Source organism: Mastomys coucha, unplaced genomic scaffold, assembly GCF_008632895.1.
Source record: "Mastomys coucha isolate ucsf_1 unplaced genomic scaffold, UCSF_Mcou_1 pScaffold22, whole genome shotgun sequence".
Taxonomy (NCBI): Eukaryota; Metazoa; Chordata; class Mammalia; order Rodentia; family Muridae; genus Mastomys; species Mastomys coucha.
In genome coordinates, this window is record NW_022196905.1 from 145,232,336 (window position 1) to 145,247,074 (window position 14,739).

General features: G+C 38.4%; 1 protein-coding gene and 1 pseudogene across 6 annotated transcripts in view; one reads left to right on the forward strand and one right to left on the reverse strand.

Annotated features, from left to right (window-relative positions):
- The window catches only part of Pds5b (PDS5 cohesin associated factor B), a 138,889-nt gene that overhangs the window by 29,185 nt on the left and 94,965 nt on the right, over nucleotides 1-14,739 (forward strand). For all 6 annotated transcript variants that reach the window (XR_004109703.1, XM_031338845.1, XM_031338847.1 and 3 more), the window contains exons 2-3: nucleotides 8,404-8,530; nucleotides 12,888-13,091. Coding sequence is in view for 5 of the 6 variants with exons in the window: in XM_031338845.1 (XP_031194705.1) it covers nucleotides 8,423-8,530; nucleotides 12,888-13,091 (312 nt within the window). In the remaining variant the exon portion in view is untranslated. The remainder of the gene's footprint in view (nucleotides 1-8,403; nucleotides 8,531-12,887; nucleotides 13,092-14,739) is intronic.
- Nucleotides 3,250-3,359, reverse strand: LOC116071853 (annotated as a pseudogene).

The window sequence follows — 14,739 nt, forward strand, 5'->3', positions numbered from 1 at the left end:
TTTTTTAAATAACATTAACAAAACAAGAACTCAAAATTGCTCAGTTTTCTAAAAGAACTATTTAAACTGCAGTCATAGCCAGACAGTTTCAGTGTCTTCAGATTCCAGAATCTGCAGAGGTCAAGTTTCATAAGTAAAACTAGTAAATATGTGTTCATAGACTACCCACAATTTTTTGTTTTACACTTAGTATCATCTCTAGATGACTTGTGCTTCCTTTTTTTTGAAAAAAAGATTTATTTATTATTATACATAAGTATACTGTAGCTAACTTCAGGCGCACCAGAAGAAGGTATCAGATGTCATTATGGGTGGTTGTGAGACACCATGTGGTTCCTGGGATTTGAACTCAGGACCTTCGGAAGAGCAGACAGTTCTCTTACCCACTGAGCCATCTTGCCAGCCTGACTTGTGCTTCCTAATACAATATATGCATTAAGTAAAGAATTGTTAAGCTATATTGCTTTGAGAATAATGGTTAAGTCTCCACACTGAGCAGGAAAGTAAAACAGAACATTCTTCCTCTATATTTAATTGAGCCATAAATGTGCACCAGTACAGAGGGAACAACTGTATTTTATTAGTACACATAAGAAGCATTAAATGAACCTGTTTGCAGTTATTAGGGTTAATTAATTAAAACCAAGTGATTGTGTATGATTTTTCTCTCTTCACCAGACATGGCATTGCACATACTACTGACCTGAGAAATAGTCATCATTTAGTACATGAGTGATATTAGCACTATGACTAGAAGTATAAGGACTTTGACAATGCCTGTGCTGTTTGAATCTGATGCTGAGTTATTATACACTGTTGAAGCAGCCTTTAATTCTAACAATTGCAATATAAATAAATGTTGCTGTAAGGTTATGTATTTAACTGAGAATGGTTTTTGTCTTTTTTCAGTTGGAAGTTTTTCTTACTAGGTTTTTCCATTGTCCTTGATGAGAATAAGCCTAATTTCTCATTTTGTTTAATTGCTGTATGGATTGTCTTTAATGAGTGTGCCACCTGCTGGTTCTCAGAAGACTTCAGTTTGGAGTCTTTCCAACTCTATAGTTGTCTGATTCTGCCTTAAACCTGGAGGTGAAATCCCTGGAGAGAAAACAGCTCTTTATAAATACGACCATATAGGGATCCTAGAAGTAGCCTTGTTTTGATTCTGCGACAGTAACCTTGATGAAACATTGTGAATTATTAAGAGAAATCATGAGAATGTCAAGATTCATTTCTAACTAGATTATCTGAAAAAAAATGTTCTGTAGTCTTGGTCTTGATTTTTCTCAGTGATATTTTTCTGTTTCATACAATGAAAAGATCTTACATTTTTTATTTTTCAATAATTAATTTTAGCCAGGCGGTGGTGGCGCACGCCTTTAATCCTAGCACTTGGGAGGCAGAGGTAGGCGGATTTCTGAGTTCAAGGCCAGCCTGGTCTAGTGAGTACCAGGACAGCCGGGGCTACAGAGAGAAACCCTGTCTCGAAAAACCAAAAAAAAAAAAAAAAAAAAAAAAAAAATTTAAACTTTTTATTGATTCTTTGTGAATTTCACATCATGTACCCCAATCCCACTCATCCCCCTTCATATCCAACCTTTACTTTTGTAACCTGCCCCCCAACAGAAAAATTATTTGTTGTGAAAGTGGTAGTCTTTGTACCCTTCTGTCCATACTTCTTTGCTGGCAAATGTTCATTGCAATGACTCATTGGTCTGTTTCAAGGACTTTGACTTCTGATACTCTATCAATACTGGAACCTCACTGGGACTCCTCTCAGATATTCTTTTGTTGTCCTGTGTCCCAGAGACCCTGTAGTTTTGCATCTGTAGGACCAGTCCTTTCATGATGGAGCAGATGTTGGATAAGCCAATTTAAAGGCCTGAATCTGGACCTGAGAGGTATCTGAGCTGATTAGAAGTCAGGTTTCCCCCTCTCATGGTCTGCTTATCCATGGTCCCAGCAACCAGGGCCAGTGCTATTCTGGTACCCAGCTGAGGTGCAGGGTAGCTTTCCTGAGTGCTGCAGCTAGTGAGGAACATGGCCAGTTCTTCCGCTCTTAATGGCAGCTCTCCTGCCTGCTATAGATTCTCACCACTACCCAGCAGATGAGAGAGGCAGGGCCCTCAGGCTGGCTTACCTGCAACCACTACATCCAAGGTTGTACTATGTTGCCTAGGTGAGGTGCAGGACCTGCTCTTCCCAGTGCTACAGAAGATTAGAGGCAGGGTCAGCTCTCCCTGCTCTTATGATGCTCTCCCACCTGCCATAGGTGGCAAGGAGTGAGGGCTGGGGAGGGCATCTCTTACTGCCCACACTGCCAGACAGGTTAGGGGCAGCTCTCCCATACTCACACACCTAGGATTGGCTCACCCTGCCATCAGGGTCAGCTCTACTCTGCAGGGCTGCTCTCCTGAGTGCTGTAGTAGGTGAAGGTCAGGGCCAGCTCTCCTGGTTTCATGACCCTGCCTGGACCAGCTCTTCTATCTGTTGTGTATTGGAGAGGGCAAAAGGGAGGGGAGGGGATCTCTCCCTTGATGATGCCACCACACACAGCAGACAAGCCTATTCTCCCATACTCATGCCCTGAGGGCCAGCTTTCCAGGGTTAGCTCTACTGTGCTGCCCAGGTAAGGGGCAGGGCCTGCTCTGATGACTTCGGGGCCAGCTTTCCTGCCTGCTGTAAGTGGCAAGGGGTAAGGAGTTGCATCTCTCCCTCGCCCACATCACCACACAGTAGACAGGTGGTGGGGTTTAGCTCTCCTGCTATCATTGCCTCCAGGGCCAGCTCTCCCTCAATGCCCAGGTGAGTGGTGACATCCCAGACCAGGGATATATGCCTGATCTTTGGTAATAGACCCCTACTGCTGCAGGGCCACAGACCCTGGTGGCAGAAGAGGCCAGGACCCCACCATGGTACTAAGTAACATCACTGCCTCACTACCCTAGAGTCTCCAGTTCTACCTTTCTTTATTGTGCCCACACCCTCCTGTTTTTCTTTCTCTTCCATTTCTCCACCACCACTTACTTGCTCCCCTTAGTGGCATCCAGGGTCTCTGAGTGGTCTTAGGAGTGCTATGCCCCACCAAAGTGGCCTATTGTAAGGGTCGTCTGTCTCAGGCTTACTCCTGCACAGGCCTGTAGTCCCAGTCAGGGTTCTTTTAGTCTCTGGCTTGCTCCTTGTTTTGGGATCCCATCCAGACCACCTGGCACCAGATTGGTGGCCATCTCAAGCTCACTTTTTTCAAGGAATTTTTGGCTACTAATCATTCTGATGTTCATAGGTCAGTGTAGACACAGCCCCTCTCCTCTCTGCCACCTACTGACCCACATATGACACAGCAGTCTCACTGGGGCAGGACACACCTGACTTTTTTTTTTTTTTTTTTTTTTGTGAATGCTGGGGCACTTTAACTGCCTGACATGTTTCCTCAACTTTACATTCATTTCTTTTTTCCTTATTTTTTGTGTATGGGTGTTTTGCCTGAATGTTTGCCTTTCACCACATATGTGTAGTGACTGCTGAGGCCAGAAACAGGCAGTGGATCCTTTGGAACTTGAGTTAGAGACTGTTGTAAGCCTTCCTGTGGGTGTTGGGGATTAAACCCAGATTCTCTGGAAGAGTTGTCAGTGCTCTTTAGTGCTGAGCCATTTCTCTGTTCCTTGCATCACATTTTAAAAAATTAAGCATTTAAATTTGCATAGCATAAGCAGTAGATATTATCAAAATATTGTATGGTCTTTTCTATAAAACTTTAGAATGAAGTTTTAGACCTATAAAGTAGAGTTGCCCTTTAGGACTTTTGACTTAATTTTCTTCATGATATGATTTTTTTTTCCTACTATCTCTGTTATAACCAGGAGCATACATTTTATACATTTTCTATGTTTACCCATTGTTATATTGGTGTATGTGTGTTTACCTGTGTGCTCTTGTTGAAGCCAGAAGCTTATGTTGGATTTTTTAAAAAGATTTATTTATTTATTTTTATGTTTATGAATACACTGTAGCTGTACAGATGGTTGTGAGCCATCATGTGGTTGCTGGGAATTGAATTCAGGACCTCTGCTCTCTCCAATCAACCCCCACTTGCTCTGGTCAACTCTGCTCTCTTCGACCCAAAGATTATTAAATCTAAGTACAGACACACTAGAAGAGGGTGTCAGATCTCATTTCGGATGGTTGTGAGCCACCATGTGGTTGCTGGTATTTGAACTCAGGACCTTCAGAAAGCAGTCAGTTCTCTTAACCGCTGAGCCATCTCTCCAGCCCTTATGTTGGATCTTACCCCTTATTATTCTCCATGTGTTTTTTCATCAGGTTCTTATTGAACCTAGGCTAGATTGTCTGGCTATCCAGCCCCTGGATCTGTGTGTGTCCTTCTTCCCAGTGCTGGGAATACAGGTTTGTGCCAGCATACCCAGCCTTTTACAGAGATACTGGGGAAAACTTGGATCCTTATGTTTATGCAGCAAGCATCTTAACACGTGAAACCATTGCTTTAGCTGCTCTTTTTGTACATATAGTATATACAATGGTGTAATATAGTATATTTCACCAAATAAATTCTCAGTTAACATTTAAATAGGAGGCTTTTCAGGAACAAATACTTTGAACTTTATAGTTATTTCCTCTTTTTTCTATTAAAATAATTTTTAACTCTTTGGGTCAGTATTGTAAGCCATTGCCTGAATTCCTTTCCTTATCACTGTTTCCTAAACAGGCTTCCTATTTCAGTGGCTCTCAACCTGTGACTTGCAACCCTTTTACAGGGTTTGCCTAAGACCATCGAAAACACAGATATTTACATTAGGATTCACAACAGTAGCAAGAATAGTTATGAAATAGCCCAGAAATAGATTTATGGTTGTGAGGGAGTTCACCACAGCATGAGGAACTGTATTAAAGGGTTACAGCATTAGGAAGGTTGAGAGCCCCTGGTTTCTTCCTCTGTGTGCTCTGGACTGCACTGCAGCTACATTTTTCATGCATCACTACCCCCACCTTTAATGGCAAATTCTGAACGTGCATTGCAGACTTGCCTGCATGCATGTATGTGTATCACTTATGTGTCTAGTGCCTGCAGAGACCAGAAAACATCAGGTCTCCTGGAATTGGAGTTAAAAACAATTGTGAAGTGCTGTGTGAGTGCTAGGAATTGATTTTGTTTTTGTTTTTGTTTTTCGAGACAGGGTTTCTTTGTATAGCCCTGGCTGTTCTGGAGCTCACTCTGTAGACCAGGCTGGCCTCGAACTCAGAAATCTGCCTGCCTCTGCCTCCCAAGTGCTGGGATTAAAGGCATTAAAGCACCACGCCTGGGTGAGTGCTAGGAATTGAACCTGAGTTCTCTGGAAGAGCAGCCAGTGCTCTTAACTTCTGAGCTCTCTCTTCAGTTTTCTTACTCTTGAGTTTTTGCTTGACATTGTATGCAGTATCTGTGTAGTTCTGTGTGGCTGAACCCTGAAAAACAGTGGTTTTCAACCTTCCTAGTGGTGCAACCATTTAATACAGTTCTTGTAGTGACCCCCAGCCATAAAATTATTTTTGTGCTACTTCACAACTAATTTTACTGCGGTTCTGAATCATAACGTTAATATCTGTGTTTCTCGTGGTTTTAGGTGACCCTTGTGGAAGGGTTGTTCGACTTTCAAAAGGGTTGCAACCCACAGGTTGATAACCAGTGCTCTAGTTCCAAGCACACACAGTTATAGTCAGGAGAGAGTTGCCTCTGCTTCCTTACTCCTCTACCCACCTTTGTTTCCTTAAAGCTCTTCATCTTCTTTCTACTTCTAGGTTCTTATCATTTTGAGACTGTTAGTAAGGAAATCATAACATGTATAATAACTCTTCAAGCCTGACTCTTTCCTTTGTGCATAGTTACTGTTACACTATTGCATACTTTAATGTATTAAAAAAACATTTGGAATGCTTTTAATTTGGGAATATTTTCTATAAGTGTAAGTTTTCATTTTTCTTAGAAAACATCTAATAGTGTGATTTCTGGTTCTGTGTGTTAAATACTTGTTTTTTTCATTTTAATAAGAAAGGGCCAGAGTTATTTTTACTGCTTCTATGCAGCCAGTCATATCTGACGATTAGCTTTTTTACACTCTTGCCTATATTAGTGTCATTTTATTCCAGGGATTTGAATGGTTACATATGAGATCTTGAAGTTTAGTTTGTCTCTTACAGACAGTACTACTGAATCTTCTCATGCACTTACCTGTCACTTGTGTATTCTAGAAACATCTCATTTCTTTTATCACTTTATGATTGTGTTTTATATATCAGAGTTCTACAAGTCTATCAGATAGATAGGTGTTTTACAAGTATTTTCTGACTTGACTTCTGTTTTAACATTGTAGAGGTTTCTCTGTATGGTTTAGAATTTTTTTGTTTTGTTTCGTTTTGTTTTTTGAGACAGGGTTTCCCTGTGTAGCCCTGGCTATCCTGGAACTCCTTCTGTAGACCAGGCTGGCCTCAAACTCAGAAATTTGCTTGCCTCTGCCTTCCAAATGCTGGGATTAAGGGCATGCGCCACCACCGCCCAGCATTTTGGTTTAGAATTTTATATAAGCATGTACTCTGGGATTTTGTGTTTGATATACTTCAGTTAACTCCAGTGCTAATCTACATTATTGTTTGAAGCAGTGGTCGATTGACTCCATAGTTGTATTAATATACATACCAGTTTACTTATCTATGGTTAATAGATACTTGTGTTTACCATGAATGCTTGAGTATATGCCTTCCGCTAGACATGCATGCTTGGTTCTCTTGAGCACAAAGAAGTGGACCCTGGAGCCCTATACATGCACACACACACACACACACACACACACACAGAGACATTAAATGCATAATATATATTAAGTGATATTTAGATTATGCTTCTTTTTGCTTGGTTTTCCAAGAAATATTTTTTCTAATATTTTACTTATAAAACCCTCTGTGTACGTTTTAAAACTCTACATATGAGTTTGACTATTTAGCACTGGCTGACCTAAAATTCATAAGAGAGCCTGTCTCTGCTTCCTTTATATTATTCTTCACTTGATCACATATATTATATATGCACAGAGCATTTAGTGTGTGCTAAACAATGCTCTGAGAGGTTTACCATATCCCATATATACAGCTATCAGATTTTCTTTGGATAATTTGTTCTTATCTCACCTGTTCTTGAAAAATCACATTCCTAGCCGGGCAGTAGTAGTGCAAGCACTTGGGAGGCAGGCGGATTCTGAGTTCAAGGCCAGCCTGGTCTACAGAGTGAGTTCCAGGACAGCCAGGGCTACACAGAGAAACCCTGTCTCGAAAAAAAAAAAAAAAAAAAAAAAAAAAAAAAAAAAAAAAAAAAAAAAACAAAAAAAGAAAAGAAAACCACATTCCTTAGATTTAAACTGTAGATTTTGCATATTGAAGACAAAATTTTATTGTCTCCTGACTTATTTGTTGCTACTTAGAAATCAAGTTGTTTTCAAATGCTCTTCTTTTCAAGTGAGTGGATTGACTTTGAGATTTTTTTTTAATGTTTTTAATCGAATTATCCCTGTTATTTTGAATTTATTGTCTTTGGTTTCTTGAATCTGTGGATTGCTGTCTTATGCTACTTTGTGCATCTGTGTGGCCTGCTCACTCTTCTGTGGGTCATAAGATAGACGTTCCTCCTCGTGTATTTGGTTGTGATTTTCTGGTTGTGCCTTAGAAGATTTCTTTTGTCTTAATTTTAATATTTTACTATATGCAAATGAACCTGTCTCTTGAACTTTTATTTATTTGCAGCTGTTTGCATGTCCAACAGTTTGTTTCTTATAATTATTATTTACAGATTTTCAGAGTTGTCTTTTATTTTAGTTTTTGGTGGGTTTTGTCCCTTTTGTCATGTGAATACTGAAACTGAATACCGTTTTTGTCAGCTTTGGCAGATCACATAAGAGATAAGATGGATAGAATGCTGAATAGATAGCATTTGATTTAATTCTCTGGGGTCTTGGGTTCTTTTTTTCCTAGATTTTTTTTTATCTGAATCATTTATGGAACTTTATTTTTTTATTAAATAAGTATATTTGTATTAATTCTTTGAGAATTTCATACAACTTCTTTTGATTGTATTTACCCCTGTTCCTGCCCCTACTTTGAACATTTATTTATTGGTTGGTTGATTGATTGTTGTGTGTGTTTTGTTGGGGAGAGTTATTGTAAATTACACAGCTTGCTACTAATGGAAATAAAAAAGTAAATTTGTTTCCCTCAGTAATATTGGGAAATGTTCAGTAGAATAGTTTTCAATAGATGTCCAAATTATGAGGCAGTTACAAATTGTTAGGTAATCCCTTCTCTATTATGTTTATTATAGACATGCTTGCTTTTAGTTTGTACCTAATAATTTTCTTGCTTTAGGGGTACAGACATTTCCATCATGGCTCATTCAAAGACAAGGACCAACGATGGGAAAATTACTTACCCTCCTGGTGTCAAGGAAATCTCAGATAAAATCTCTAAAGAGGAGATGGTGAGGCGGTTAAAGGTGAGTAAACAATGTATTCTTCAGACAGCTGGGCAGTGTGCGTGGACCTTTCTTGAGGGGATCTTCATGTAGGGCCATGGAATTTGTTTGGGATTTTATGTTAAAGTAGCAAAATGGCAGAGAGTTTGTGGGAACAGGGCAGGTAAGAAACAGTGGGACGCTACTGCTCTTGGGAGAGTCATTAGCTCATATGCCATGATATTTTTATACTGTCTATTACCAAGTTATTTGCTCTTTCTTCCTGTTTGATGCCTACTACCCCTTCGCCACCAATTCTTCAGGTCTGGGAAAGGAAGTTTGAAGTATTTATAGTACTCCTAGGCTCTAGGTTACCTTCTGGTAGGTTATTTTTAGGGTAAAAGAAGGTGTCTGTTAGCGGCTGTCTCTGCTTCTGGCATACTGTAACAAACCCAGATAGATAGTAAACCTTACAGGAGGCATTCTCCATGACAAGGGTCTCTTTATATTGTGTGGTAAATGTTTCACCTTTTTCTTCAGGGCATTAATGGTCCCTGTGACTGTTACATTGTTTAAAGTAGCATTAACAGAGAGGTACATGTGAAACTGGTTGAGCAGTTGCTCAGGATTACCTTTCTATTTGAGCAAAGTTTTCCTTCTGTGTGTGTGTGTGTTAACTAGACATTTATTATATTATAGTACTCATTTCTTTTAACTGATACAGAACATTTTGCATATTAAAAATTATTTTTAGTAGTGGGTTACATGCATTATTTCATCATGTACATTTTATAATGTTTACTGATCTATTACTTATGTGATTGTTGCTGGGCAGTGGTGGCACACGCCTTTAATCCCAGCACTTGGGAGGCAGAGGCAGGTGGATTTCTGAGTTCAAGGCCAGCCTGGTCTACAGAGTGAGTTCCAGGACAGCCAGGGCTATACAGAGAAACCCTGCCTTGAAAAAAACAAAAACAAAAAATGTAAAAACTTATGTGATTGTTGGTGTTGGGAAAACTTGTCTTCCAGGAGCCTTACAGAACAGTAATATGTAAAAGGTTGTGGTGTTATGTATGCATGTGTAAGTGATGCTAATACTACTATAAACCACTTGAGGTCTGGATATTGTGTACTTTTACATAAGCTTTTAGAGTTCAGTTTGATTAAGAACTTGTGTCTATCTATTCAAGAGAGCTAAGCTCAACTTTTTATGTATGCATGTATGTATGTATGTATGTATGTATGTATGATGTGTTTATTTTTCTATATATTTACATTTTCTTGATCTATTGAATTTTTATGAAACAAATACATTTATTTCCTCAGGTTTATCCCAGAAATAACAGGTTATAATATCTATCATGTTTATGGAAAAAGTTCTGTGGTGATAGAGCATACACATACAAGCTGATTAACATTTAGTAACTTTTATGCATACTATTTTCTTAGATCTATTTAAAATTGGAGGTCTCATCTAAATTATAATTGAGGGCCCTCCATACCCTGACTTAAGGCAAGTCTTTCTGTAAGCTCAGGCTGCTCTGGAACTCTGTATGTATGCAGCCCACACTGGCCTTGGATTTATAATCCTACCTAAGCCTTCTGAATACTGGGACTAGTGATAATTTTAGTGAGATTTACAATACTGTTTGAATACACAGTAGTGAAAAATTGCTGTTATCTGGGTTTGGAGCAGATTCAATTGTTTCATTATCTTCACTTTCAGTGTTGTGTATGCGTCTATTACTGTCAGATGCTTATATCTCGCAGCAAGCTGCCTAGTACACATTTTTATCATTTTCCTTATTTACACTTAGTACAATTTTAGCATACTCCTCCTCAGAAAAAGAGAAAATAGAATTAGTTTGGGATGATAATACTTTTTGCTATTTATAAATACCCATATAAGTTTTATGAATTATGACAATTTATTAACATATAAGTTACTATTTGTATATGACTTTTGGGTTTCCCTCTAACATTTTATTCATTTCCCACTCTTGTATCAAGAGATTATAAGGAAAAATAATTAGTTCTGTGAACTTATGTCTTTATTCGCCCTTGTGTCTTTTCATAAGCACAAAGGTGTTGAGAGTGTATGTCTTGAGAGTATTGCAGTTGAAGCGTTAGGGCAACAGTTCTAGATTTGGGTCCTTTATCACTTTGTGTTGGTTCTATTGGAAATGACAGCAGGCATGGCAGAGCAGAATGGATGGTCTCTGAACAGCATTGTCTCCCATGGCTGCTCTGTGTGTTCAGAGTGAATAAAGCATTTCTTACTCAGAGCTACAGGCCTCCAGTAAGTCAAAACCACAGGCTGTGATGCCCAGTGGCCCTGTTCAGCGCTTAATATGTGCAGCACCACCTAGTGGATACTGTATGGTTCGTTACCTTTTGTCAGAGTGAGATTGACATGTCATGTTCTTTCAGGTTCAACAGTTTTCTTGATTCTCATTTGAATAAAGAATAGTACGGATCATTTTGTTGAATTTTATTTGAAGTAAAGATAGGATAACTGGAGATAATCATTTCTACTAATGCTAAACTTAGAGAAAAACTTAATAGAATTTAAACTTTATAATTTTGTTTTGCATCCCCCTTTTATAAAAGTAATTATGAAGACAGAGTTGTTTCCTGCAACCTGTTTCTGCTTAACACATACATGGATTATGTCATTGAACCAATGAGATATCCATATTATATTTTCTTTTGCTGTGGCCTGGAATCTGCTTAGTGTATTACCATGACACTTAACTCACATCATGATAGCTGAAGGTTGCATTTTTCTTTAAGAATACATCTTTGACATCGTTTAAAAAATAGATTTATTTTTATTTCTTAATTATGTCTCTTTGCTGGGTATGGGCACATGCAAATGCAGTATCTACAGAGGAGGGCATTGGACCCTCAGGCTCTAGAGTTGCAGGTGATTGTGAGCCACCTGATATGGGTGCTGGCAACTGAACTTGGGATGGCTAGAAGAAATGCACATGCTCTGAATGCTGAGCCATCTCTCAGTCCCAGCATTTTTTCTTGAATCTGCTTATATAGTCTTTTGGGGAGGCTAAAATAGAAAAATTGCATCTGGAATGGTTTAAAGACTAAGATGATATATTGTAGCTATGGCAAAATACTTAGCAAAAACAGTTTAAGAAAGGAGAGTTTATTTTGGGCTGACAGTTTAGGATATATAACTGATCATGGCAAGGGTAGGTGTGCTAACAGGTGTAAGGCAGTTGGTCACATTACATCCACAGTCAGGAAGCAGGGAGATGAATACAGCTCCACACCACTGTTCCTTTCATTCATTCAGGAACCTCAAGCCACCCACATTCAGTAGTGGGTCTTATGTCTTCAGGAAAACTTTCTGGAAACGGTCCCATAGACACTTCCAGAGATATGTTTCCATGTGATTCTAAATCCATTCAGATTGATAGTGAAGATTAATGATAACAGATAGAAACTTAAATTTTCATACTAGGTTTTCTTTTGGGTTAGATCTATTAGAAAAAAAAAGATGTGTGTATACACACATACACACACATATATACATATATATGTATATATATATACATATATATGTGTGTGTATATATATATATATATATATATTTTTTTTTTTTTGAGACAGAGTTTCTCTGTATAGCCCTGGCTGTCCTGGAACTTAACTCTGTAGACCAGGTTGGACTTAAATTCAGTAATCTTACTGCCTCTGCCTCCCAAGCGCTGGGCGTAAAGGCATGTGCCACCACTGCCCGGCTCTATAGTATTTTTATAGTGAGACAGAAAGTTTCCACAGATAATAGATTGAGTAATGACCACTGTATAGGGTGAATTCTAAACTAAGTCTGGAAGATATGTAGATAAATGACACATCTTTCCTTTACTTTAAACTAGTGATTCTCAATCTGTAGGTTTTGACCGCTTTGTGGGGTCAAACAACCCATTCAGAGAGTCATTTAAGACCACCGGAGAACATGGATTGCATTACAGTTCATAACAGTAGCAAAATTACAGTTAAGAAGTAGCAACAAAAATAACTTTATCATTGGAGGTCAACAAAGCATAAGGAGTTGAGAACCACTACTTTAAACATTAAGCATTAATGAGTGTTTTTTGAGGTGGAGTTTTGCTTTGTTGTCCAAACTAGACTTGAAATCATGATCCTACTGCCTATCCTTTTGGTCTTGGTATTACAGGCATTTGCCGCCATGCCTGGTTAAAAATATTTTAGCTGTGCTTTAAAAATTGTTTATTCTCCATTTGTAAAAGGATCTCATTCTACGTTTTTCTGATGAAAGTATATGTATTTGAGTGAACTTTTATAAGTACAATAGCTTTTTATCTGACATGACTGTTTATAGGAAACATCTGACTAATTGATCTTTTTTTGCGTATAGATGGTTGTAAAAACTTTCATGGACATGGACCAGGACTCTGAAGAGGAAAAGGAACTTTATTTAAACCTAGCTTTACATCTTGCTTCTGACTTCTTCCTCAAGCATCCTGATAAAGATGTTCGTTTACTGGTAGCTTGCTGCCTTGCTGATATTTTCAGGATTTACGCTCCTGAGGCTCCTTACACATCTCCCGATAAACTAAAGGCAAGTATTGATAGGAAACATTGCCACATTTGAGTAAATTGAATGAAATATTTAAGAATTTCTTTGAATTCTGTTATATTGCCTAGACCAATCTTTTATTAAACTTCTGTTTCCTGTGAAAGTTACTTTTGAAATACAACTTCTGACCCCCAGAGTGAATAAGGGGGTCACACACACACACACACACACACACACACACACACACCCACCCCTACCTGCTCTCACCTCCTAAGGAATGAATTTATATTTATTCTGGAGCCAAATATGAATGACCATGACCCAAGAGATTTAGATTACATTATCCAAAGTACTATATTCTCTATGTGGTAACAGTTTCATGAGTCTTTTATAGTAGTAGAATAGTAAAAAGACATTAAAATCAAGGCCTCTTTTATTTTTACATCTGTGAAAACACCAGGTAGATGGATTACTGTGGTGTGGATTGTGGTATGGAGAAGTCTCTGTTACTGGCCTATGGCATAGAGCCTTTGTCTTAGTGGAAGCTTATATTCTGTTCATATATTCCAGAAGGCACAAGGCTATTAGGCTAGAGGTCTGGGCATGAATGGTTATTAAGGGGGCTAAAGAGAGCCCAGGATGGTTTGTCTGTAGACTTGCAACATGCAGTATACCACAACTACAGAAGTTTTGTTAGGTCAATCACATTGTAGGATCTCTAGAATCAGTCATCAAGGCTCTTTTTCTGGCAGCGTGGGATCACACAATGAATACTGTACTTATTTTTCATGTTATGTCACCAGGATGCTATGTGTTTTTCATGATGATTTTGGGGTACTCTTTTTCCTTTTGAAAATTGTTAATGAAGACCATAGTCATTGTTTAAAAGATAGCACTGACTAGGAACCTGAATAAGATACCAAATGACTGTGTAACAAGTCAGATAGTAAATAATTTTGGAAGCTAATGGTCAAAAAATGAATTTCCTTAGGAAGATTTTTCATCCACAGCAAGAAAAAGTACCAGATGATTTGCTTCGGTCAAGAAATGTTAATGTTAGTTATTTGTAATGAAAGCAACAACCTCCAAATCAGGACCTTGGATAATCAGGACCTCTTCTTGATAATTGGAATGAGGAACTTGCTCCCTTGATCACCTCTTTCCAATTCAATAAAATTTGAGTCAAGTGACAGACTTAAAGTAGGTCATGTGAGCTGGCGGTGTGGATCCTTTTCACTTGGACAATGTGGTATCTAAAGTTTAGGGAATGGTGTATTTGGTGTAGGCCAAGGCTCTTCCTTACCACATGTTCTGTTGACATTCTCTCAACAAGAAGTAGAAAGACTACTACTGTGCAATGTACTTGCCTCTTTTGTGGACTTCTCAGCTTGTATGAACAGTGATCTAGCTCAAGGCATAGAAGTAATGAAAAAGCATCCTGAAAGGAGGATACAGATCTCTCTTCTATGTCAGGCGAGTTATGAGAAGGATATACAATCAATGAGATTAAATAAAGGTCTATGTGGATTAGCTGAAATATTAAGTCTGTCAGTTTGTTTCTCTGTCTCTAAAATCAATCTTTTGGTCTCATTTTTATACTCTCCCCTTTTTTTGTGTTAGGGATAGAATTTAAGAAGCACTGTGGTTTTTTTTGTTTGTTTGTTTTTTTGGTTTTTTTTTTTTTTTTTTT